The 24695-nt window shown below is 52.5% G+C and overlaps 1 protein-coding gene across 9 annotated transcripts; it reads left to right on the forward strand.

Moving 5' to 3' along the window:
- Positions 1-233: 233 nt before the first annotated feature.
- Positions 234-24549, forward strand: ADAMTSL2 (ADAMTS like 2). 9 transcript variants are annotated; one of them, XM_084494099.1, is made up of 19 exons: positions 234-535; positions 1990-2101; positions 2717-2859; positions 3437-3512; positions 3936-4038; positions 5667-5812; positions 5911-6034; positions 6967-7047; positions 7988-8163; positions 9044-9386; positions 10069-10450; positions 14987-15144; positions 16667-16793; positions 18760-18973; positions 20296-20451; positions 21361-21531; positions 21653-21829; positions 22819-22963; positions 23856-24549. In XM_084494099.1, exons 2-19 carry the CDS (start codon positions 1991-1993, stop codon positions 23972-23974), a joined length of 2952 nt encoding a protein of 983 aa, XP_084350225.1. In that variant the 5' UTR covers positions 234-535; position 1990; the 3' UTR covers positions 23975-24549. The 9 variants fall into 9 exon arrangements, 8 of the variants coding, with proteins under 8 accessions (XP_084350225.1, XP_084350226.1, XP_084350227.1 ...); XM_084494100.1 differs by having other exon boundaries at positions 14987-15090; XM_084494101.1 differs by having other exon boundaries at positions 9044-9308.
- Positions 24550-24695: the final 146 nt, after the last annotated feature.

Genomic DNA, 24695 nt, shown 5'->3' on the forward strand with positions numbered 1-24695 from the left:
TTTCCCCTTTTTTTTTTTGCAGGATGCCGGGAGGTGGGGGGGGGGGGCAGGCAGCAGGTAGGGCAGCTGCCACCTCGGGGGGCACCTCGGCATCCCCATCCCCTTGCCCAGCTCGGGGGGGGGGGTGGGGAGTGAAAAAACGTCCTCGGGGGGGGAAAAATCACGGGCGGGCAGTGGCGGGGACGCATGCGTGCCGCCTCCCCCCGCCGGTGCCCCCCCGGCTTCGCCGCAGGAAACCGGCTGGCGGCCGCGGATCGGCGCCGGGGGAGGCGAGGGGTTAAGCGGGGTGGGGGCATCCCGGGCCGAGAGGTGTGAATTCCGCCTGCTTTTCCCCCCCCCCCTTTTCCTAGTCTCCCCCCCCAGCGCTATAAGAGCGGCTGCGAGGGCTGGGGGGAGCCACTGCGGCGGCTCCTCCTCGCTGCGAGCCCGGCGCTGGTGGCTGCGCTTTGAAGTCGGGGAGGAGGAGGAGGAAGAAGAGGAAGAGGAGGGAGCGGCTGGGGCTGCCGCTGCTCCCCGGCACCCGCAGCATCGCCAGGTACAGGGAAAGGGCTGGGGGTAAGGGGGGGGGGCGAGAGCCGAGGCCGTGGTACCCGGTGGGTGCAGCCCCGGGGGCTCCATCCTTTGCCGGCTCCAAATTCTCCGAAATGCCCTTTTTTAAGCTTTTTTTTTTTTTTTTTTTTTTTTTTCTTCTTCCCCCCTTTTCTTTTTTTCCTCCCCCTTTTATTTATGCATGCAAACTCTTCGCCGAATCTCGGGTATTTAAGCATGAAACTCCTCGCTGAGTCTCTCGGATAAACTCTGAGCAAGCCAGTTTATTGGCTTGCAATCAGAAGTGTCTGGGAGCCTTAATGAAAACCAAGTGTAAGGCAAAGCGCAGCCACCTGTCCCCGGCATCCCCGGCCAAGAGCTCCGGGCTTCAATTAATCAACGGAGCCGCGATTTGGAAAGTGTCTCCCGCGAGCTGCACCTCGGTGCTGGGCTGATAGCAAAACCGAGCTGGGACCCGGAGCCCCTCTGGGGATTGCTGCGAGCCAGCCACCAAAAGCTGGGCAGGCGCTGCCAGCACGTCTGCGTTTCCCAAACTGCTGCAAAAGCCTCTGCGAAAAGAAAAAAGGAGGAGGAAAAAACCACTCTTTATGTTGCAGCCCTGCGGTCGTGCCCTGTCTCCCCAAGGAGCAGCCTCTCTCCCACCTCCCCGCTTCCCCAAAATCCTGTCTAGTTACTCCTCAAAGGGAATTAGCCTGGAGGAGACTGTCTGCATCTCTCTTACAGACGTGCGCTGCTTTGATTGCCTGGAAGCACGATTTCCTGAAACCTGCCTGCTCCTGGCTCTCGCAGCGAGGCTCACAATAAAACGTATTGTGGTTTTGAGCTGGATTTTATTTAAGAAAATGCCATTCTGGGTTATTCTCTTTCATGAGACAAATGGAGAAGCAGATGGAAGGCTGACACTTGGGATACTTCACTTCAGCGCTTTAATTGCGCGTGGTTTCTTTTCTATAAGAATGGGCTTCTCCGGGAATTAGTGTAGAATAAATGAAAAGAGGGAAAAATAACGGCTGCTAATTGCGTATTGTTTTGTCTGCTTATGAAGCCTGTAAGTGGGAATATTGAAATGCATTGCTTTTCTGAAAGCCAGTGACACTTCTTGTCACTCGCTGCCTCCTGTGCTGTGCCTGCTTTGGTGTCAGCCCTGCTCCTTCCCCAGGCAGGCTCGGAGCCCAGCTCATGCTGCTGTTATCAGGTGTAGCCCCTGGGAACCAACACGGAGGTGGGATTTGGAAGATAGCAGCTGAGATGGGATAGAACCTGTCTGTGTTAGTGTGGCCTCTAATTAAATAGAGGCTCTGGATCAAGCCCTTGTAGTCACTGGTGGCACTTAGCTGACTAGCAATGCTGAATGAGATGTGCACTGGGTATCCCGGGTTGCCTCCTCACCCCCTGGTCTGGATGGGGTCTCGCTCAGCGAGGTGTGTGGTTGCTTTCTAGAATGAAGATCCTCAGGTGGAGGTGGAGCAGCATCTCCTGCAGCGCCCAGGCCCAGCTGAAAGGTGCCCTGGCCCTTCTCTTCATGGGCAACGTTGCCTTTGTGATAGCTCAGGTAAGTGGGTCACCTCGCTAGGGGTCTCTGGGCTTCAACATGGTGCAGCACGCAGCAGGCGGTGGTGATGCTGCCAGCAGAGCAGCTCCATTGCCCCTGACACTGGGGTCACACCAGTGGCAGGAGTGGGGGGTGTCAAGGACCCTCCTGAAGTGACAGCCCTGGTGGCACGTGTATGGGGAGTGCGTGGGCTCCTCCAGCCTGCCATGGGCATCCCGTGCCACCATGGAGCAGATCTGCAAGGGTTTGCTTCAGGTTCTGGCTGCCACCAGCTCTTCGGCTCCCTGAATTCACTGTGGAGCGAGAGCAGACGTGGGGAGGGGGGTGAGGGTTGTCTGGGAGCTTGGTTTTGCCGACTGAGCTGAACAATGAACGCTTCCCTTCCCAAGGAATCCTAAATATTGCGATTTCATTCCAACTCGTAATGAAAGCACAATTGAAAAAGCAGAATTTCTTGCAAGAAGGGAGTCTCAGGCTTGACCTCAGCTGTGAAGGGAATGCCTCTTAGCCCTGGGGTGGCACAGTATGGGCTGTGAAGGGACGGGTGGCTGGGCAGGCAACGTGGGGTGAGCACCCAAAGCTTCTTCTCTCCCCAACCTGTCTGTACGTGAGCAGGACGTGCCACAGACCTCCAACAGCCTGGAGGAGGGTGCGGATGTGACCGCTTACTGGTGGGGCGAGTGGACCAAGTGGACGGCGTGCACGAGGACCTGCGGCGGGGGTGTCAAGTCCCAGGAGAGGCACTGCCTGCGGCAGAGGTACTGCGCTGCGCTTCGTGGTGGGGACAGGGGGGGCAAAACCTCCAGTTCGTGTGCTGGTGGGTCTGGCCCAGGTCATTGCTCTGTAGATAAGCGTTGGTGAAGAGTTGTTGGCTGGCAAACCCCACTGGAGCAGAAGGTAAGAGTGCCTGGAGCATCTCATTACTAGGAGGCTGTGTCCTGGCTGTCCCCTTTGGGCTGTCCCCGAGGTTTCTCCTGCAGGATCGGCGCAGATGGGCAGCGGGTGCAGCATCGTGCTGCTCTCAGGGCTCCTGGCACAGCACCGTGGTGTGGGGCTGGATGGGGGCTGCTGGTGCCAGCTGCTCGTGCAGGGCTCTGCCCTGTTGGGGTGGCTTCCCCAAGGCCCCCAGTCCCTGAGGGATGCTGTGACAAGCAGCTCATGGTACAGGTGGCAAAGCCAGCGAGACCTTTGCCTTCTACTTCAGTGAGACCACAGTTTCACCGTGTGGCTCTGCTACATGGAGCCAGGTCTCCCAGAAGCAGGGGACAAATGTTCTTTTTAAAGGGTGAAAGGAAAGGTCTCTGACCCCTGTCTAACCATTGTTTCTTTATTCAGAAGAAAGTCAGTGAGTGGGCTGGCTAATAAAACTTGCACTGGAACATCCAAAAGATACCAGCTCTGCAAAGTACAAGTAAGGATATCCTTTTTCTCATTGGTGATGTTTGATTTTTTTTTTCCTTTAAATAAAAAAAAGAGAAGTGTTGCTTGCTTCATATGGCATTTCTGTGTCCCTTGGAGTGGGGACACCATATGTCCTGTAGCTGTCACCCCACCGCCTCTGTAAGCAGCTGGAGCTCCATTCTCTGGCCCTTGTCACCACTGTGCTGGGGGCTTTGGGTCTCTTTGTGTGTGCTGGGGCCATAAAACCCAGCAGGCTGCTCTTTGCCATCTCCCCAGGGGGTTTCCCCAGCTGTCCTTGCACTGGGAGGAGGAGGAGGAAGATGTGGTTCCGCACAGGGCAGGCGATGGAAAAGCTCCTTGCAGCCGGTCGAGATGTGCCAGAACCCTTTCCCACAGTCTGTTTTCATTAGGATGTTAATGTATCCCGTTCTAGGAGTGCCCTGCAAACGGAAGGAGCTTTCGAGAGGAGCAGTGTTCATCCTTTAACTCCCATGTGTATAATGGAAGAACGTATCAATGGAAACCTTTATATCCTGGTAACAAGACATTCTTTGTGTGTTTCATAATGCCTAGCCAAAATATTTTGATAGTTATGATGCTATAGACTGCAGGAAGGCTCCTCCTCTGCTGTTTTAAAGTGATTTTTCAGAGACACAATCAGCTGTCTCCCAAGTTCAAAGGAGGCTTTTGCAGCTGCAGGGTTACTTAAAAAATGAAATAACAAATATATTCATGGCTGAATCCTTCAGTCTGTTTTGGTCATCGCTCCCAAGGACCGGAGCTGAAAGGCTGGAGGAGGATGAGAGCACGGGGTGATGCCCTGTGCGGGCAGGGAGGGTCCAGCTTCCCCAGACAAGTGTCCTTTGAGCTGGGTCCACTGCCTCCCGGTGACGCCTGCTGCCTCCCCCGCAGCTCGTGAGCTTTGCCAAACGTCACCGAGATGAGGTTAGGCAGCTCGGTCATCTGGGGTGAGCGACACAGAGCTGCAGGAATAATTTAGGAGTCAGACTGAGGTTTGTTTTTTCACTTATTTATTTTTAGGCACCTCATGCCCATTGGATTCAGGCTTTTTTTTTTTTTTTTCTTTTTTTTTTTTTCCCTCTGGGACCTCAGGCAGTGGCATGTAGGTGTCTAAAAATAGAGACGGGAAGTTTTCTTATTTCAGGTGTCTCTGTACATACCCAAGAACAATTAATTTTGCTTCATGAAGTTACTTGTTGCCTCCTTTCAAGTGAACCAAGCCCCTGTCTCGCCAGCCTCTTGGCAGGGGTGGCAGGGCTTGGCTGCTTGGCTCTGACTGCTTGGCTGGCTCTGTCCCCTTTCTATGGCAAGGCGACAACTTCTTTAAACGTAATTCACTACTCGAGATGATTCACCGGAACAGTTACAGTGAATTGTTTTGTTTTTTAGCAGGCGTTCACGTGGCTCCCGGGGGATTTGCAGGATAATGTTTTGCCATTGATGCTGCCTTGCTTGGGTGCGCAGGCCAGTGGGTATATCGCTGCTCCCTCCTTGGCGGAGTGTTAATGCTTGGCGCTGGATTGCTGGTGCAAACGTGAATTTGTCGCTTGCTTCCTGTGGGTATTATAAAGTGTCTGTTGGGCGTGGGTCTGCTGTGCCAGTGGGTGCAGCCAGCCAGCTGTCTGCAGAAAGCAAAGGGCAAATGGAGTCCAGCTGGGGTGAATGATTAAGAAAAAGCTCTTACGTTTTAAGCTGCTATGGCTTGAATATAGCCTTGTATATCTATTTAAAACAATGAATGTCTATGCTAATGTAACTTAAGTATTAAATATTGATGTGTGAACTTGCATATGTTGTTGTGTAATGTATGTATCGCTACTGCAAGCCCTTGCACAGAGTAGTGGCATCCTCAGGCGGGTGCTGGCGATGCCGCTAGCATCAGCAGCTGCATCTGTTGCTGGCAAAGTCAAAAGCCAAAGCCTGGCTGTGCAAAGGCTTGCAGCAGCAGGCTGTCACGCTCTCAGAAGCACAATCTCCTGTCCAGCCTGCAAGCACAGGAGGTTGTAGCTCTTGAAGCGCTGGCTGCCGTGCAGTTGTGTTGTTGCTGCCATTGTTTAGCTTGGCAGCGATTCTTTGACATTGGTTGGATGAAAGTTATTGTTTCTGCTGTTTTTGAATGTGTCTTTATATCCTTTCCCCTTAGATGACTATGTTCACATTTCTAGCAAGCCCTGTGACCTCCATTGCACCACTGTGGATGGTCAGAGACAGTTAATGGTTCAGGCTCGGGATGGAACATCCTGCAAATACACTGATTTCCGAGGGGTTTGCGTGTCTGGAAAATGTGAGGTTGTTAAACATTATAGCAAAAATATTGTTAGTAGCATTCAGAGAGTTACAAGGGGTGCAATATTTGCCTGACCCTCAGTACTCTGTGCCTTTTCTAGCCAATTGGCTGCGATGGCATTCTGTTTTCCACCCACACCTTGGATAAATGTGGAGTTTGCCAAGGAGATGGGAGCAGCTGCACTCATGTGACTGGGAGTTACCGGAAAGGAAACTCTCATCTTGGTAAGGCTCTAAAGGTTCCTTTGCTTTGGGGCAGAGGGCTTTTTTAATTGCATTTGTGTTTTTGGTAAACTGCTTTCACTTTTACTAAGTGCACTGCCTCAGCTTTTTCCTCTGCATGTTCTTCTTGTGTTGATGCCACTTTTAGGTTTGTGCAGGGAAGCCCTTCTGTAAAAGCGGTAATTTCTCATGACATTTCTCAGAAATACAAAATCTGTGAATGGTGCAACAGGGTTATGCAAGAGGCTGCTGTCTCTGATTTAGTTTGATTTCCCATGACCCAGTAAAACCAGAAATAAATGCCTTGTAACAACAGGAAGCTAGGGTGTTTTGAAAGACCGGGACTTCCGAAATTAGCGTGATGTAAAGCAACAGAACCTAGTCGTCCTAAATATAGCGGTCTAATTTGGGAATAATGATTAATGCTCACTGGGGACCAGTTAACACAGAGCAAGCTGAAGTAATTGCAGTGGTGTTAGTAGGATTTGTCCCATCACTTACCTAGCACTAGGCAAAGGGGAACTGGGGGAGAAGCAGGCTGTAATCTTGCACTTGGTGGGTCTTGTAGACCAACTAGCATAGGGTGTCCTACTCCAGGACTGCTTCTCTAGCTAGCAAAGTCTTCAGACATGTTCTTTCACCAGTTTAAATAAACTTCATGTTTGTGCATATAAGGATTGCATCCTTTCCCTCTCTTGACTGCATTAACCCATCATAAAGCAAGATTTGTTGCGTACGCTCTTTTATTTTCTATTACCAGTAAGCTCCTACTTGCAGCCTAACAGTTAACACTAATCTCCATTAAAATCTGTAACTCCTGTAAGTCTCTGGAACAGAGCCAGTCTGCTTGCAATATTGCAGTGCTGACTACTGAGCATTTTGTTCAGATAACTCGTTAAAAAGTTCTCCTTTCATTAATCTGTAGTTTCCCGTAGGCTATTCTTTGGTAACGCACATTCCTGCTGGAGCAAGGGATATCCAGATAGTAGAACGGAAAAAATCTGCAGATGTTCTGGGTGTGTATAACCTCTTGGTACTTCCCTAGAATGCATGTGTATGCTAGCTAATACTTTTTTCCAACGTGGATATGAATGTAGCTTTATTGTGGACATGAGCTCAATCCACAGTCAGTGTAAGTGACCATGTCGTATGAGCCAGTGCGTTTCTCTTCACCTGGGCTGTGTATTTTGGCATTAAAATGATCAAAATGCAGAGCTGTTGGTCAATATTATTGAAACAATTAACAAAATATGCTAGTGCTGGGTCATAGCCCGGTGACTTCACCTCTCTTGTGATCCCCGTGATCCTTCCTAGCTTGGGGAATGCGCAATGCTCCATGACGGCACTACCCAGGAGATGTCTATGGGCTGCCTCATCAAGTGCTGGTGGCACGAGGCTGATCTCTGATGGAAGTGGCAGAGCTGCTCAGGAAGGGTGTGGACAAACCTGGCCTTGCCCAACAGAGGCTCATGTTTGCTGCCGTCATGCTCTGGTGCTGCCTCAGAGGCTCATGGCCATGTGTAGGAAGGCTTGGATAAAAAGGGCTGCATTTAGTACAGGTCCTGGGCTTGCTCTGGCAGAGCTGCCTTGGGCCAGTGCTGGGCTTGGTGTAAGTAGTTCAGGGCTCCCAGAGAAGCAGCTTCTGCTGCCAGCCCCCGGCAGTCTGCTTATTGTCTGCAGATCTGTTCTTATTTAATGGTTGTACTGAGCCGGGGCCTTGGGCCAACACGCCCAACAGCTTGCAGTGTAAGGAAAGCGTGGCCCAGAGCTCTGGGCAAGGACTGGCACAATAAATGTTAGAAATATATTGTGATGTATCTGCCACAAAAAGCAGGAAAAATGTATTTTGTTACTCTGACGCTCCAATAACTTTATACCCTGAATAAATAGTGGCAGTATTGTATATCTCTCATCACAGTTGATGGAAACAATTCTTATTCTTTCTCACATTTTAAGCTGTGGCTGATGAAGCTGGCTACTATTTCTTCAATGGGAACTACAAAGTTGACAGTCCGAAGAACTTCAACATTGCAGGCACGGTGTTCAAGTACCGCAGGCCCATGGATGTCTATGAGACTGGCATAGAGTATATCGTTGCCCAAGGACCGACAAATCAAGGACTGAACATAATGGTGTGCATTGGCTGTTTTTGGGGGGAGTGATGGGAAAAGCTGCATTGGATCCTGGGGGGTGGCTTCACAGCTCCCCTGGGAGCATTCCTTGCATGAACCTGTTTTATTTGCATTGTTAAATAAAAGCCCAGGCAGGGCTGTGAATAATGAATGTGGGCTTGGTAGCCCCTCTGTGCAGGGAGAAGTTGCCTCAGGCACTGTGGGGGATTTCTCTTCTCGGTGTGTTTCATCAGAATTACCTGCTGCAAAAAGTGAAAATAAGAAATTGGGCCAGCTAGCTTAGATAAGTGCACAAACTTTAAAACTCTTTTTTTGGAAGCAAACAGTCTAAAACTAGGCAGATGGAGAAAAGTAATTTAATTGGCTTCTGGGCAGCCAGCCAGAGCCCCACTCCTGCCATCTTCTGTGTAGCCACGGGCTTCCCTGAGGGGGAAGGGGTGGTGGCTTGGGTGCTCAGAAAGCATGAAGTCAGTTAAGGGGTGGCAGTGCCTGAGCTGAGTCCCATACAGGGGATGTAGTAGCAGAAGGGGTATGTCCCCCTTGTTCACTGTAATGCCACAAAAAGGGGGTTGTGCATATGATGATGGTAACTTGTGATAGGTCTTGGTGATTGCTCAGAGGGAGGGAAAGGAGTTCTGCCTGGGGCTCCCAGCCCCAACCTGGGTCTGATCCTGGTGTGGTGATGCAGAAAAAAAACCAAAACAACAACAAAAAAACCTTGAATAACTGTGCTATGCTCCAGCTGTATGAAGCTGGCAATCCAAGGGAAAGCAGTTTGGAAACAGCAAGGTGGATGCTCACCAACTGTCAAGTCCAAGATGAATCACGAACTTTGTGTGCCAGTATTCACTGCATCCGTTAACAATGTCATGTTTGCTAGGTCTGGAATCAAAATGGCAAGAATCCATCCATCACGTTTGAATACACTCTCCTGAGGAAGCCACACTCAAAAAATCTCCAGCCCATCTACTACACCTTCTCTGAGTCAGATAGTGAAGAAAGCAGAGAGTTTGATGGAGACGTGCCATTGGGCTTTATCCAACACAACGCAACCTATTTTGGGAAAATCTCCAGGGAAAGGATAGACTTGGAGAACCAGGTGTTTGGAAGACAGGACACGGAGGAAGATTTAAACTTGAGCAAAGGTCAGGAAACCAATGAGGTCTATGAAAGAGCAGAAACAATTGACTGTGAGCCAAAACTGAAGGGCAAACAACCCAAAGGTAAGGAGGAGACTTGGGCCTCACCGTTCTGCTCTCAGAGCTCTTGTTGAGAAATGCTCTGTTTCTGACTCTAGTGATCTTGCTGGTTCGTTTTTTGGAAACCTTGGAAAGTTCTTTAAAACGTGTCTGCTCATAAATCCTCTTTGCCCTTCAGGTTCTGGTTTCTGGCGGGTGGGGGGTGGCCATGGGTAAGGTCTCCCCACCGGTGCCCTGCGGTGCTTTGCCTGGTCCCAAGGAGGGGAGGGAGCCCTGGGTGTGCAAATCTCCCCCTCACGGCCTCCTGTCACCTCCCTCTTATCCACAGCCCCAGCAACCTCCTTCCCACCCCAGTCCCTCAGGCATCCCATCACCAAACTGCCCCGGGGGCCTTCCCTGCATGGCTGTGTGGGCTCGGGAGCTGGGGGCAACTTCTTTCCTACCTCTGCTACTGCTTGGGGCAGTGCTGCCAGGAGCCAGGCTCCTCCTTGCGCCTCACAGTAGCAAGGTGAGGCCTGAGGAGAGCTGTGGACTCTTCCCAAGTGGGTGCAACTCCATGAGGTCCCCCAAATCCCCTGCTCCTGCCTCTAGCCTCTGACAGAGCTCAGGCTCTGGTGTGTCCCTGCTGCTCTGGGCTGCTTTCGCCTCCCAGCCTGAATGCATTTTGTGGTTGTCATCGTTGTTTCCCCTGTTGGCTCCAATCTAGATTCAAACGTAACCAGGTCTACTTACCAGACAGACCATGATGACAGAGACTTCGACCCCAGGCTCACCTCCAGAGAATTCCTTTCGGAGAATGCCATCACAGACAAGCTGCTGGACAAGTCCTCTGACTCGAAGGAGCTGGTGCTCAACATGACCATGAACAGCATCTTCGCCCAGGGAGACCCGCTCAACTCTGTGGGGTCGCACATTGACAGCCTTTATGTTGACTATGAGGACACGGATGGCCTGGTGACCTACACCATCAATGGCACCTACATGGAGCTGAGCAATGGCAAAGCCATCAACACATCTGCAGAGACGCCCTTCTCAAACACCACTGTCACCATGACCAGCCCTCAAGGGAACAGAACCCACAAAGCAAGGTAGGAGACACGTCTTTCTACTCAATCCTATTTATTGTTTGTTCTCAACTCTTAATAGCACTGTACTCAATGCAGACCCCATTGCATGGTTTCTACCTGCTTTGGAAGCCAGAAGGTAAGTGGGAGTAGGATGCCGTAAAAGCTTTCCACCAGGGGTTAATCTGGAAGGAAAGGTTTGGGAGCAGAAAGTTGAGAGATCTGCTAAGCAATAAGAAAACTCACTGCCCTCCTTAGTGGGGGGTGTCAGCTATTCATGCTGCTGACTGTCAGCACGCTTTTGGCTCTTGGCCGGCTGTAACGTGTTATTAGAGCCATGGCCATAATGAAGCTTCTCTTCCTTTCTTCTCTTGATGTCCTGCTCTGACTTCCCCAGGCCCCCTCCTAGTTCTAAAGCAGCAGAAGTTGGTCTGGCCCCCTTCTGTGCCCCCTGTTGACTGCCTCCCATGGTCTTCCTCACTGGAGTTGGCAGGAACGTGCCCACAGCAGACCCTGAGGCTAGATCTGCTGCTTACTTGTCGGCTGGAGAGGCACAGCAGAGCTAGAGCTTTGTGTAGGGCCTGCAAAAATAGTCTGGGTTTGTCGGCTTAATGGAGGAAGATACAGTGCAATTAGTCATTGCTTTGATAAGGATATCAAAAGCTCTCTGGCAGCTTCAAGTGGTTAATAATAGACTGGCACTTCACATCTCTTTGATGGCTGGTTAGAAGTGGTAGAGTTACAAAGATGCAATGGGAAGGTTTAAAAAAAAAACACACACACACAAAAAAAAAAAAAAAAAAAAAAACACCAAAAAAAACACACCACAACATAATCTGTCATCAGCAGCATAATTCATCTGGGCTGGGAAGTCTCAGGATAGTGCTTGTCCTCATGTCTGAGTGCCTCCTGAGTTGCCCTGGGGCTCACAGCAGCACGTTCCCAGCGTGGGCTTGCAGGGACAGACCAGCTTCTTGGGAGCCATCAGGTCCCAGATCCACAGCCGTGGATTCAGGTCCCTCCTGTTTGTTTTGGGGTCCCCAGCACCCAGGTCTCCTCCTGGCTGTGCTGCCCCAACCCCTCTGTCCCCCAGCTCCCCACAGGGAAGCTGTGGGTTGTGTTGCTGAACTGCAGAAGATGTAAAACTCTGAACAAACCCTCTCTGGCTCTAGTTAGCTGTATTTACCTAGAACTTATGCTAGCTTATGCTAAAGAAGCTTATGCTAAAGAAAATGTCCATGCAGCCAAACATATCCACAGACTTCTTAATGATAAGAACACTTAAATGCTGCCAAGGGCTTGTCTATCATCTCTCCTCGTGGCTTGGCTTGGAAAGCCTGCCTTCAGCTGCCAAAGCAAGCATTTCATTAGCACTCTGACAAGCGAGGGCAGCGCTGTCAGCTCCCTTCCTTGTGCTGTGGGGCGAGGAGGGAGCCTGCCCTGCAGCTGAGGTCCTGCCTGGTCCCAGCACCCTCCCTGTGTGGCCTTGCTCAGCACCCTGTAACTCACAGTCTCTGTTTCGGTAGCTGTTAAATGGGGCTGATGCTTTTCTGCCTCCTGGGAATGCAGGGAACTGTACGTGCTTTGAAATTCAGAGCAGCTTGGCTATTGCAGGATAAAACAAAAAAGACTGTTAGTGCCTTGAGTGCAGTTCCCTGTGATGCTTAACAAAAAACCCAAACCAAATAATAAGAAAAAACAAGCAAACCAAAAAGCAAACCCTCCTTCCGTTATCCCCAACCACCCCTCTATCAAAGGCACAGCTCAGGGATTTAAACCCATTCAGGTCGGGTACCAAGCATTGCAGAACAAAGCCAAGGGAGGAATGGGAAGAAAATTGCAATGTTCCTTCTTCCCACCAGTCCTGGGAATAAAATAAGGATTTTTTTTTTCAGATCTAAACAGTAATAGCTGAAAAAGACCTTTTGGCTTTGGAGTTTTGCAGTAGCCAAAGGCTGCACCCAGGGCAAGCAGGAGCTGTGCATGTGGAAATATGACATGATAGCAGGGTATGGGGTCTGGCTTGGCCCCTCTTGCCCCCCCATCCCACCAACCACCAGCACGGTGCTGGAGCAGGAGGTATGCGAGGAGCAGTGGAGGCCCTGGACTTGTTCCTCCAGGAGGAAGGATGGTAATGCAGAGCCAGGCTGGAGGCACCACCCGGGGGGGACACTGTTGGGGCACCAGGGAAACCTCTGCTCTGAGGATCTACCCTTGGAGAGGGGCAAAACTAGGCAGGGCAAGGCCCTGTGTGCCCCATCTCATCCTGAGCTCAGCCTAGTTTTGGGAAGGAGCTTGGACCTGACACGTCCCAAACCCATCCCTCCCAGACCAGGGATGGAAAGTTGGATTTTTGCTGGCTTCCACTTCCTTAAGTGAAGGTGCTGGAGAGGGTCATCTGCCTGCGGGCTGTAAGCAGCCAGCTGTAGCTGTGCACACAAGACAGGAGACCCACCTCTAAGCAACTTTTTTCTTGAACACAGCCTTTAGTGCCTGTGCCATCCTGCCCTATTACATCCCTGGAGCCAGCACCATGGGGCTGGGCTGTTGCGCCCTGGCAGCATCACCACTGGGGCTTGTCCTGCACTGGGGTCATCGCCTGGTCCCATGCACTGATTTTTATTTCTTTCTCCTGTTATGAGGGCTGTTTAGGGAAGATGGGCAGCCAAAACAGCAGCTGCTGCCAGAAAGGGCTGTCTGTTTCCACTGCCCCAGAAAGGAATTTCACTAGAAAGCAGCAACAAGGGCTGTCGGGCACTTGGCACAAGAGCCCTGTGCTTGCTTTTGGTGCTGTTGTCCACATGAAAAATGTAGACAAAGTGCAGGCAGGGAAGAGAACACTTGACATTATAATAATGCTTGTAAATACATTACAAAAAGAGGGGAAAAAAAAAAAAAAGCCTACTTTGTTTGTAGGGCAATGTGCTGCTGTTTGTATTTAGGGAGAAAAAAAATGTTATTTGGTGCAGCTTGAAAGGGTAAGAGCTGAACGGTGCCCTATGACCAAACGTCTGACCTACCTAGAAAGAACTTGTCTCTGTGACCTCATTACACATAGGAGAAGCTCTTCAGGATCACATACATTAAAGGGATGATGCTGAAGGGTTTTCCATCCTCAGATGTGAAATGAAGCTTATTTTGAATACGATTTTCAGCTGATAATGTGGTGTTTACTTTGGTGCCTCAGAGAGCAGGGTGCAGGGCAGAGGAGCTAGGTCACAGCCCCTTTTCCAGGCAAATTGAAATAATGAAAATATAAAAGCCAGATGTTGACTGCATGTGAAGGGCTCTTTCTGAAAGCTGTCCTGGGGGCAGCAGCCAGCACAGGCGGCACCAGGGCTGCTGGTGGCAGTGGCTGGTGCGGCTCTGGCGGAGCTGTTTTGGCAAGATAAAGCACTACTTATGGCAAGCCGAGGTTGTTGTTTTTTTGTGCAAAAATAGCCACATTCGTTTCAGTTCCATTTCAAACACAGGAAGCGAGCGTTTGCCAAAATGACAGGCAGAATCAACAGGGAAAAGGAGAATTGTTTGTAATCCTCCTGGAGGATCACTGGAAGGAGGGTGGGTGTGGAAGGAAATGCCTGGATTCTCACCAGTGTCCTCTTAAAGGTGGATCTGATAGGCTGGACCTGAACTTTCTCTTATGATCACCTAAATAAGGCAATTCCAGAGCTTCTGCTGCCTAGAAATCATATAAGCTGCATATCTTGCCAGGCCAGAGACAGCTGGATGTCAGGATACAACCTTGTCCGCTCTTCCATCAGGGTAGAGACTTGCAGGCTTTGAGCGAAGGTCTGAGAACTTTGTTGTAAAGGTGCAGTATCCCTGATGTGTTACAACATTTCAGGACGTACGCCGCACTGACCCGGGAGAAGCTGCTGTTCTTGGTTTGACAGATGCTTTTTCACATACCAGGCTGAATCTGTTATTCCCTTCCCACTGGGCATTACGCGTTTGAACATAGCGTGAACACGAGAGATGCAAATCAGGCATCCAAACCAAAACAATCCAGCGAGAGTGGCCCAAGCAACAGGTAGGCGGCCGGTGGGGCCTTTGTGTGCCAAAATCCCACGCCACGTGTAGGCTTGAGGCTGCCCAGCTCGGAGCAGCCGAAAATCCGCCTGCGCTGAGCAGCGCGTGGTGGCGTGCCGGGTCGGCCCCGGAGGCGCAGGGGAGGAGATACTGCACCTTTAGCCGCCGTTACGCCGAGGGCCAGGTGTATTTGAGCAGAACAAATGCAAACTTTTTTGTTTAAATTCTGAACTGTTTCTACTTGTGGGTATTTTTATCCCATTCTCTCTATTTCTAGACAGTGGAAGCTCTGCCTCTAACCGGGCTGGGGATTCTACTTGGGGCTCAGGACAGGTATGTTGTGAAATGAAACGGAACAATTCAAACAAACAAACCCCAAAATCAGAACAACCAAACCCAACCGACAAACAAAGCCAATCCCCTCCCAAACCCAACCTGCTCGCAGATGTCTCTCTCTGACGTGGCGTGTCACAGCTCTCCTTGTAAATGCTATTTTTTATTTTTTTTTTTTTTTTTGCTTATCGCTAGAAACAGATTGAAGTTGTTAAGAAAGGGCCAAGGTGTGAGTGCTGCTGACATGTACAGGTGGAAGCTTTCCTCCCATGAACCCTGCAGCTCTACATGTACCACAGGTAGTTATAAGACGCAGCCAAACGCAGCCTCTGCACAGCCGCCGAAACCACCCGGTGTGTGAGTCGCTTTTACGTCTCGTAGGGATGGGAAGGACCTGGTGATGTGCAGGGGATCTCTCCATCACTAGATCTGGTGTAGCACGACCCCACGTCCCCCAGTGTAGTCTTGCAAAGCCGGGGGGGGTCACAGCTCAGCCCCCCGAGCTCTGCAGAGCCACTGGTTCGTGCTGCTGGGGAGGAGAGGAAAGCCCCCAGGGTCTCACCCCGTGGGCGTTTTGTGCAAAGCGTTTGTGAGCTGCAAAAAGCTCCCTGCCCGCCTGCATTTACGAGCCCGGTGGGGTCCTAACACTTCTTGCTGGGTTTGAGCACGTCGGCTCCTTGAACCAGGGCAGACGTGACAGCGAGGGGATTGAAATCTGTGCAGCCAGGCTCCTGCTTTTCATGGCTTTTTATTTCCTGTTCCCTTTTGAACATTCAGGGGGTTTTGAAAAGCTCAGCTTCTTTCTGACAGAGTGAAATTTTGAAGATTGTTCGGCTCTGGCAGGAAACAAAGCAGCACTTGGCTTTTTGATTTAGTTTTGTTTCTCCCACCCCTCCTGCTGCTGAGCCTGGTCTCAGCTGCAATGGTGTCAACCTGGAACAGCAACACATCTGCCAAAGCCTGGCCTCTGTTCTTTTTTTCCTAAATTCCCCCTTTTTTTGCCCCGCAAAAGCTCTGAGTCCCCTCTCCTTTGCTCCTTCGTTGGTGGAGGGGGGGGAAGTTGGTGGTGTCCCTGGTCCCCTGCACTACTGGGCATGAGCCCTCTGCTTGCTGATGCAGTCCCTGAAATAATCCAGATGCTGTGGGGCTCCTACAGTTACAAGGAAAAAGGGCAAAAAAGGAGACCACAGTCTAGGGGATGCCTTTTAGAAAAGCAAATACAATGATTTTATTTATTTTTTTAAGGGTGCCAGGCACCTGCACGCAGTGTGCAGGTAGCAGGAGCTTTGCAAGCCATCCTCCTCCCCAGAATCCCATCAGCCGCACGTTCTGGGTCGTTTTTGGCTTCTTTGATCCCCTCTGATCAAATCTCCCCCTTGACTGGGACAGGCTGCTCTGCCCAATTTGCAGTCAGCAGGGAGAGGTTCTGCTTAAATTTCTCCTTTCTCGTTACCTTTTCCTAATGATACCTCACAGAGAAGCCATACGATGTCAGGAGCTGGAGACCTCTCTTTTTTTGTTTTTGTTTTGTTTGTTTGTTTTCATGTAAACCACGGGAGCTGCCTCACAGACCCGTTGCCCTAAGCATTTCCTATGAAAACACGTTGCTTGTATGTTATTGGTGGTGAGCCCTGCACATGGTGGCTGTACCCACTTCTGGAGACCTTGCCAGTGTTGCCTTTGGTGGCTGCTGCCACCCTCCCTGCTGGGCAGCATCCTCCCCGTGGGCAGAAAGTCAGATTTGCTGCTTTCCCGCAGGAGGAAATTTTGGAAAACGCAGCTAAGGGGGGAGGAGTGGAAAGAAAAAAAACAACAAATTTGGATGTCAAAAGTCACCAAGCGTCCTCTGTGTGTGTGTATTCTCTTTGAAACCAGGAGTGATGTCCACGTATGCTATGTGTGTGCGCTATGACGGGATCGAAGTGGACGATACGTACTGTGATGCCATGACCCGCCCCGAGCCCGTCCATGAGTTCTGTGCTGGGAGAGAGTGCCAGCCAAGGTACCGCCTCGCAGGGCGCTTCCTCTGCCGGGGATGCATCGAGGGGGGGGCAGCACGGTGTGGGGGGCAGCAGGGATATGGGGCGTGTGCCCCTAGCACCCCAGCCCTCCTGCCCCGCTTGCCTGGGCTGCCCTGGGGCACAGCGAGGCTTCCCCTCGAGGGTTGTGGTTTCGGCTGATGGGTTGAAAGCTCCCCAACCTCCTGGTGGTTTGCAGCTTGTAAACTGCAGCCGTCCGGACCTGTGCCCTCTTTGGCATCCTAAATGTTACTGAGGTTTGCTTGCAGTCAGAGCAAAGTATGGGATAGTGGTGCAGACAGGAACCTGTTTTCCTTCTGTTGTGGCTTTTTATCCAAAAAGCGTGCTTTGGGTTGCGGTCCTGAGCCAAACCGTGCAGCTTGGGTGCATCTCTGCTGCTGGTTTGTAACACGGGATGTGCGTGTTGGAACAGCAGTCACCCGTGACTGTCGGAGTGAGGACTTGATGAGGTCAGACTGGGGCAGTGCAAAGGGATAAGGAAAGGTCTGGGGCATGCCCTGAAATGGTCTCATTCAGCAGCAGCACAAAGTGAGGCCAGGGTGGCAGCAGGGACCAGGCACAGCCCTACAAAAACCCAGAGCGGTTGTTTTCAGCTTGGGTAACTGTGAAGGACAGCTGGTCGTGCTGGAGAGGGCGAGGGGATGGAAAGCACGTGCCTGTTGTGCTGGTGGCATCTCGCCGGACTCTGCACATTGAGGCTGAAAACCAGAGCAGGTCATGGTGTGAGTGAGGAGAGCACAGGGAGGGGAATGGTGCTGCCGGGAGCAGCCTGGTCCTGAGGGCACCACGAGGACTTTATTTGCACTAGCTTGGTGTTTTCCTAGCATGAGCGTCGGGATGTCCCACTGGTCTCTTACAAAGCCAGCTTCTCCTTGGGTTTGTGCTGCTTCAGTTCCCTGGGCTTTAGCATGGTGAGTGGGGTAGCTGTGAATGCAGCAGGAGAGCAGGTGGATGAAGGAGCTGCTGGAGGCCCAGATGGGGCAGCCTGGTGCCACGGAGATTCTCCTGTAGCTAAAGCCAAAAGAAATTTTTGATTTGCCTGAGAGCTGTCTGATCTGGGTGGGAAAGACTTTGGTTTCCTCTCCTTTCTGCGCTCAGGTGGCACCTGGAAATGTGACAGCCTGCTGTGGCTGCAGGGTGTGAGGCTGGTGTGCAGGGGGGACATCGTCCACGTATCCCCAGGGCAGCCTTGTGACCTGATTTGTTTAGATTTTTAGTTTTTTTTTTTTTCTTTAAATATTATTCTTTATATCAGAGCTCTTAAAATGCTGCTGTACTACAGAAGGCTTGAGCATAGGAGGCTTTTCCCTTGATTTAGAAGTCGCTCCCTCTCACAGTGGCCGGGGCAGGCATCATCTCAGAGCAGGTCCTACCTTTTCCATCCTGTCACAAAAAGTTTGAGCTAGGCTGACCATGGTGCATGAACCTTTGGGGATCTGCAGGGCTGTGGGGTGAGCCCAGTCCTCCTGTGTCCCTTTGGTAGCATTCCCAGCCCGTAGGCATTACAACACGGATGTCCTGCAGTCGTTTGGGTTGTCCCCACTTCCAAACACGCCAGCCTGCGTCCCTCCTTGGGGACTGACTGCGGCACCCCAAAAGGCACCTGCACCCCTCTTCCTTCCTGCTGCCTGCGTCCTGCTCCTCGTCACCTGTGCTGGCTGTGATAGATGCATCTGTCCCCTCTGTCCTTCAGCTGGTCAGGCAAAAAAAAAACAACAAACAACAAAGAAAGGTTGAGCATGAGCAAACAGAGAAATGTGGTGGGTTGGGGAGGGACACCAAATCCCCTGTGGCACGTACTGGCTCTGGAGTTGGGGGGCTGCACGGAGGTGGTGTGGGGTCATTTTCTCTCTTTTCGAGGAAAGTGATGGTGGTGTGGGGACAGGTGGTCAGGTTTCCCTTGCACAACGCCTCTCTCTTGTCCCGCAGGTGGGAGACGAGCAGCTGGAGCGAGTGCTCCCGCACGTGCGGCGAGGGCTACCAGTTCCGCATCGTGCGCTGCTGGAAGATGATCTCCCCGGGCTTCGACAGCTCCGTCTACAGCGACCTCTGCGAGTCGGCCGACATCACCAGGCCGGACGAGCGCAAGGTCTGCAAAAACCCAGCCTGCGGGCCCCAGTGGGAGATGTCGGAGTGGTCGGAGGTGAGTTTTGGGGATTTTTGCTTCACCTGTGGCCTTCAGAGACTCAGCACACGGGGACCTCCTAGGGCACTGGCCCCGATGGCTGCACGTGCTGGTTTGTGCCATCAGAGATGGGATGCTTCCCCTCCTGGGAGCTCCCAAAACGCTTCTTGGTCGTGATTTAAACATCTTCTTCCCTCCTCAGGCTGGGGAGAGCCATTCCCATCGCGCTGCCGATGGAAGGGCTGGTGCCTTCTCTGATTTCGCAGGATGTTTTGACTTTCCCAGTCTGGTAGAGAAAAGCTCCCTGTGCACGTGCTAGCACGATATTTTGACTGGCGTAGTGAGCTGGAGTGGCTTATTTTACCCAAACCCATATATTCCTCCAGCATGTGTCAGGGACAGATTGCTTGAGACACTCCTGGAGTCGTTTGCTCTTAGCCAGCAGCAAAGCTAATCTAATTTGGATCACATCTGAAGCCGGGTGCCAAGTTGGCTTGGGAAATAGGCATAAAAAAAGAGCACGTTTCAGAGATCTGAGGATTAACATATCAGCGCGGTGCGTCTGAGCGCTGTGCTGTTGACACTTTTCCCTGCTTAACGTTATGCATGGAGCAAACGTGTGTATGGGAGACTGCAGTAACTCAAATCCAGTTCTAAATAATGTCACTGCGCTGCGCGGTGCCAAATTTATCCACAGGATAAAAATCTCAGTTCTGTGGTTTGGGGAAAACATTCTCGAAGGACACGAAAAGCAGCTGGCTGTTCCTGCGAAGGAAGTGAGGGAGATCTCACTCCTGGCCTTAAGCGGCAGCTACAACCTTTCAGCTCCGATATTGGGCAGTTTTGGTGCCTTGGTTTTTTGTTTTGTTTTGTTTTGTTTTTCACCCTCTGGCTTCTGTGGGTCTGGGGGGGTTTGCTCAAGCAGGGCTGGAAGCAGATACATTCAGAGGCTGAGCCAGGCTCTGACCCAGCTCCATGCCCGAAAAATGCCATGAAGGCTCAGGTGGCCCCCCCAGAGCGTGGCTGCTGGGCTCTCACAGCACCCAGGCAGGATGCAGCCCCTCCTGCACTGCTGAACCTGACTGCTGTGGCTGTTCGGGGCTGCTGTTTTGTTTTTTTTTTTTTCCAGGAGAGGGGCAGCTTTGCTCCATCTCATTTTACAGCTGCATTTAAATGCATTTTCAGTATGCATTTTTATAGAGTTTTAGGTTAAAAACATTAAAATAAATAAAAATCAGCTCCCAGCTTCCATCACCTTTAACCAGACTGTGTTGTGGCTGGGGCTGGGGCCATGCTGTGCCGGGTGGGCGCCCTGCTCACGCTGTCCCCTCTGTCCCCAGTGCTCAGCGCGGTGCGGCGAGCGCAGCGTGGTGACCCGGGACATCCGCTGCTCGGAGGAGGAGAAGCTGTGCGATGCCAGCGCCCGGCCCCTGGCTGAAAAGAACTGCACGGGGCCACCCTGCGACCGCCAGTGGACTGTCTCTGACTGGGGACCGGTGAGACCCTGGGCAGGGGACGGGTGGCACCTCCGGGCTCGCCCTGACCACCCGTCCACTCCGCGCTGTGTTTCCTGGGGTTTAGGTTTAGTGGGGCTTGTGAGCACCAAACCCTGCCCTGCAGAAGGCTCCTTGCCCATGGCAGGGATGAGCCTGTGCTCCATCCCCATGGGTCAGGGGGGATAGTGGAACCCTGTGCCACCCTGAGAGCCTGGCCAGCTCCTGCTGTTGTCACCCAGCAGGTGCCAAAAGCACCCTGTCTGCTGCTGAGCTTGGCAACGCTGATGCTCCATGCCTAGAAAATGAACCTTTAGCCTTTTTCTCCCCTTTTCCCTTCCTGCACACTTCTGCTACAGAGACCCTCTCCATCCCAAGCTATTTTTACGCAGGGTTTTTATTCCCTGGCTAAAAATAAGCAGTTTCCATGGCAGCAGCGGGGCTGCAAAACGCTGTGCGTATCAGGAAGAGCGGCCGCAGGAGAGCCAGGGAGCCTCCGCTGCTCCCCCCGAGGCTCGGGACACGGCTGAAGCAGTGAAGGGGGGACACTGGCAGCCACTCGCTTGGCCCCATTTATCTTGGTCTCTGAAAGCCGCCCCAAGTTCCCCTGTTTGTGGCACTTCTCCTCCTGCCCATGCCAAGGAGGTGCCGAGTTTTGCTCGGTGCCAGTGGGATGCGACCGCGGGGCATGTTGGCTGCAGGGGTTCCCCGGGGAAGGATGCGCCCAACTGCCCCGCAGCAAGCATTTACTGCTTTTTTAATCCAAACCCCGAGGATCCCTTGACAAGGTGGGGCTGGGGAAGAGCTGAGCCCCAAGCAGGCATCTTGGTCCCCAACCTGGGTCATCCATGGGGCTGGGATCGTGCTGCTTTCCCCGCCGCTGACCGCCTGCTGTGCTCGGTGTGGTTTCAGTGCAGCGGCGGCTGCGGGCAGGGCAGGATGATCCGGCACGTGTACTGCAAAACCAGCGACGGGCGCGTGGTGCCGGAGTCGCAGTGCAACCTGGAGACGAAGCCGCTGGCCATCCACCCCTGCGGGGACAAGAACTGCCCGTCGCACTGGCTGGCGCAGGACTGGGAGCGGGTAAGGTTTGGGGAAGGGGCAGTGCTCAGCAGTCCCCTCGGGGGGCGATGGAGGAGGACGCTCTTGGTGCGGGGCAGGGATGGGGCGTGCACGGCTCTCAGCCCCGCTTGCATCCCCGCAGTGCAACACCACGTGCGGCCGGGGCGTGAAGAAAAGGATTGTGCTCTGCCTCGAGATCGTCAACGGCAAGATCAAGACCCGCAACCCTGCTGACTGTGACGTGGCCAAGAAGCCCGTGGAGGAGACGACGTGCTTTGAGCGGCCGTGCTTCAAGTGGTACACGACCCCCTGGTCGGAGGTAGGCAGGGAGGGGGCTGGGGGCAGCTCGGGGGGGGGGAAATTCCCTTCCTACACCACCTGCAAAATGCCCCGAGGAGCTGGGTGAAGCTTTGCAAGGTGCAGCCCGCAAGGGAGCACATGGAGGAGCCCCTTTGCTTTGCTAGCAGCTCAGAGAGCCTGCCCTGGCACAACACAGGCAGGACTTGCTGTGAACAGGACCGAGAGGAGATGTTTTGTGTTAGTTTTAGCTTTTTTTTTTTTTTTTTTTTTTCCCGTTATTCTTTTTCACCCCTTTTTCCCTGCACCAGCTTGTAGGAGTGTGGCTGGGGCTGTGCACGGAGCCTGCACTGCAGCTGCCCCACAGATGGGCAGGGAGCAAAGCTGGGGCCCAGCAAGGTGTGGGGTGATGCTGGGGGCAGGCTGGGCTGTCCCAGTCCCGTGCGGGGCTCCTCTGTGCCGCGAGCAGGGAGACGACAAGCAGCGAAGGGCTGTTCCCAGCTCCCTAACGCAGGCCTTCTCGTCTGCCTGGAGCTCGTTTTGTTTAGTCTTAAAACCCATCCTTGCAGCCTATAATTAGCCCAAGAAACCCTGCTGTAATCCCCGTGCGCCGAGGCATCCAAAGGGCAGCAGGCTGCGAGCGCAGCCCAGGAGCAGCTCTGCGCACCCCGGACACGTTGCACAGATCCCAGCCCTACAGCCCCAATCCGGGGGGGGGTCACGGCCACCCTGGTGCCACCGAGCAGCTCTGAGCCAGGTGGTTTCAGTGAGAGGAGGGAGTTTTGCAGCCCCAGGGGTGGGAGCGTGTCCATGGATCGCCGTCAGCCTGCTGCAGACGTCTGAGTGCTGGCAGTGAGGATGGAGCGAGGGGCCAGCAGTGCCACCAGGGGTGCAGAGCTCAGCCCCCTGCCCCGACTGCTCCAGCGAGGGGGTTTTTTAGCAGGTCCTGGCTCGGCGCAGACCCCTATGGAGTGGGGTTTCTCGCCTCAGCCCTGAATCTCTGTTCTCCAGTGCACAAAAACCTGCGGCATCGGCGTGAGGATGCGGGACGTGAAGTGCTACCAGGGGAAGGACATCGTCCGTGGCTGTGACCCGCTGGTGAAGCCAGTCGGCAAGCAGACCTGCGACCTGCAGCCCTGCCCCACAGAGCCCCCAGGTGAGCCCCCCCTGGTGTTTTATTTTCCATAGCCCCCCCAGCTTGCTGCTCACCCCAGGGAGGACATAGAGGGCCCCAGGGACATGGTGCCATGCTTTATCTCTATGTAACCCCATTAAATAAAGGGGAGATTTTAAAAACAGCGCGCTCTAACCAGAAGATAAAAGGGAGCTGTGGAGAGCTGACCCGGGTGGTGCTTCTGTGTGATTCCAGCTCATGTCTAGGAAGTTTTGTCTGTGCCATTATTTTAATGATTTTTGGTCTCCGAATGTCCCATGGGATTTGTAACTATCTCATTATCTGACTCGTCTGCTGGCTCAAAGCCCCTGTGATCTTTAGCGAACACGCGGTTCTAATTCTTTAATAGGATTTGGGAATAAGGCTGATGTGGGAGAAGAGCACGGGGGCGGGAGGCAGGTTTGGGACCGGCTCCGGGCCTGGCTGCGGACCTGGGGTGCCCCTGGCTACCAGCTCAGCTTCCCAATGGGTCAGGGGTGCGCTGCAGTGCGTTTGGGGTGCCTCAGTGGCTCTGGCAGTCCCTGGGCAGCTCCCCCAGTGAAGAGCCCAAGCTGTGGGGCTGGGACCACGTGCGGCTCCCCAGGGCAGGCATGATGAAACATATGAGCCTTGTACCTCTGCCTGGGCTGATGATGATATTCATGGGGAAACCGCTTGGCTTTTCCAGGGGATGCTCTGCCAGGGAGCATGGACATGACAGTGGCAGCCGGGGTGGTTTTCTTTTTGCCCAGCCCACGGTATTTAGGGCAGGCTGTGTATGGGATAAAAGGAACTCATGAACTTGCAATGTTTTTTTTTTTTTTTTTTTTTCTTTCTATATCAATGACTTTTTCCTTTTTTCTTCTCTCCCCTCACCAACCTGCCTGCCCCGCAGATGACAGCTGCCAGGACCAGGCAGGAACCAACTGCGCTCTGGCCATCAAGGTGAACCTGTGCAGCCACTGGTACTACAGCAAAGCCTGCTGCCGCTCCTGCCGCGCTCCCCACTCCTAGTGTGGGGCTGGGGGGGCCCGGCCAGGCTTCTCCCCCCACCCACAGGGCCCCAGGCACCGTGCAGGGCGAGCTGCCGGACCCTAAGGGCGCTTCCAACCATCCTTCCCCTGCCGGCGCAGAGCTGCTCCCCTCCCCTCCCTGGTCATCAGAGCTGTACATAGGTCCTGTATATTTGATTTCCCCCGCCGGCAGCCATTCACCTCTTTTTTTTTTTTCCAAGGTCTTGTCCTTTGGTTTCTTTTTGCCTGTGCACGTTTGGGGTTGGCAACAGGGAGGCGTGAGCCTGTTGGAGGGAGAGCACCAGCACCTTTCCCTTGCAGGGGGTGCCTCCTCCCCGATTTATCCCCAAAATCTGAGCTCTCGTTAGCATTTAACACGGTGGGGAGCTGATCTTTGCTAAATGAACTCGAGCCCAGGCCCTTTTTTTGTAATATGTAGGTGTATACTTTTTCAGAGGATTTTATCTTATAATCAAATGGTAGTTCCATAGTCCTTACAAAAAAAAAAAAAAAGGTAATGCTGACATATTGTATATAATATGGAAACATAACTGCACTTTATATCACAAAAAAGACGTGCTCTTTTTTAATATATTTGTTTACATACAGTGAACTTTATCCACATAATCATTAATTTGTACTCATATGTATATTTTAATAAAATTGTCATATTTATGGTGGTATCTTGTTTTATTCTCCAGTTTGTGGTGGGTGTTTGCCCC

Source organism: Aythya ferina (genome assembly GCF_964211825.1).
Source record: "Aythya ferina genome assembly, chromosome: 20".
Lineage (NCBI taxonomy): Eukaryota > Metazoa > Chordata > Aves > Anseriformes > Anatidae > Aythya > Aythya ferina.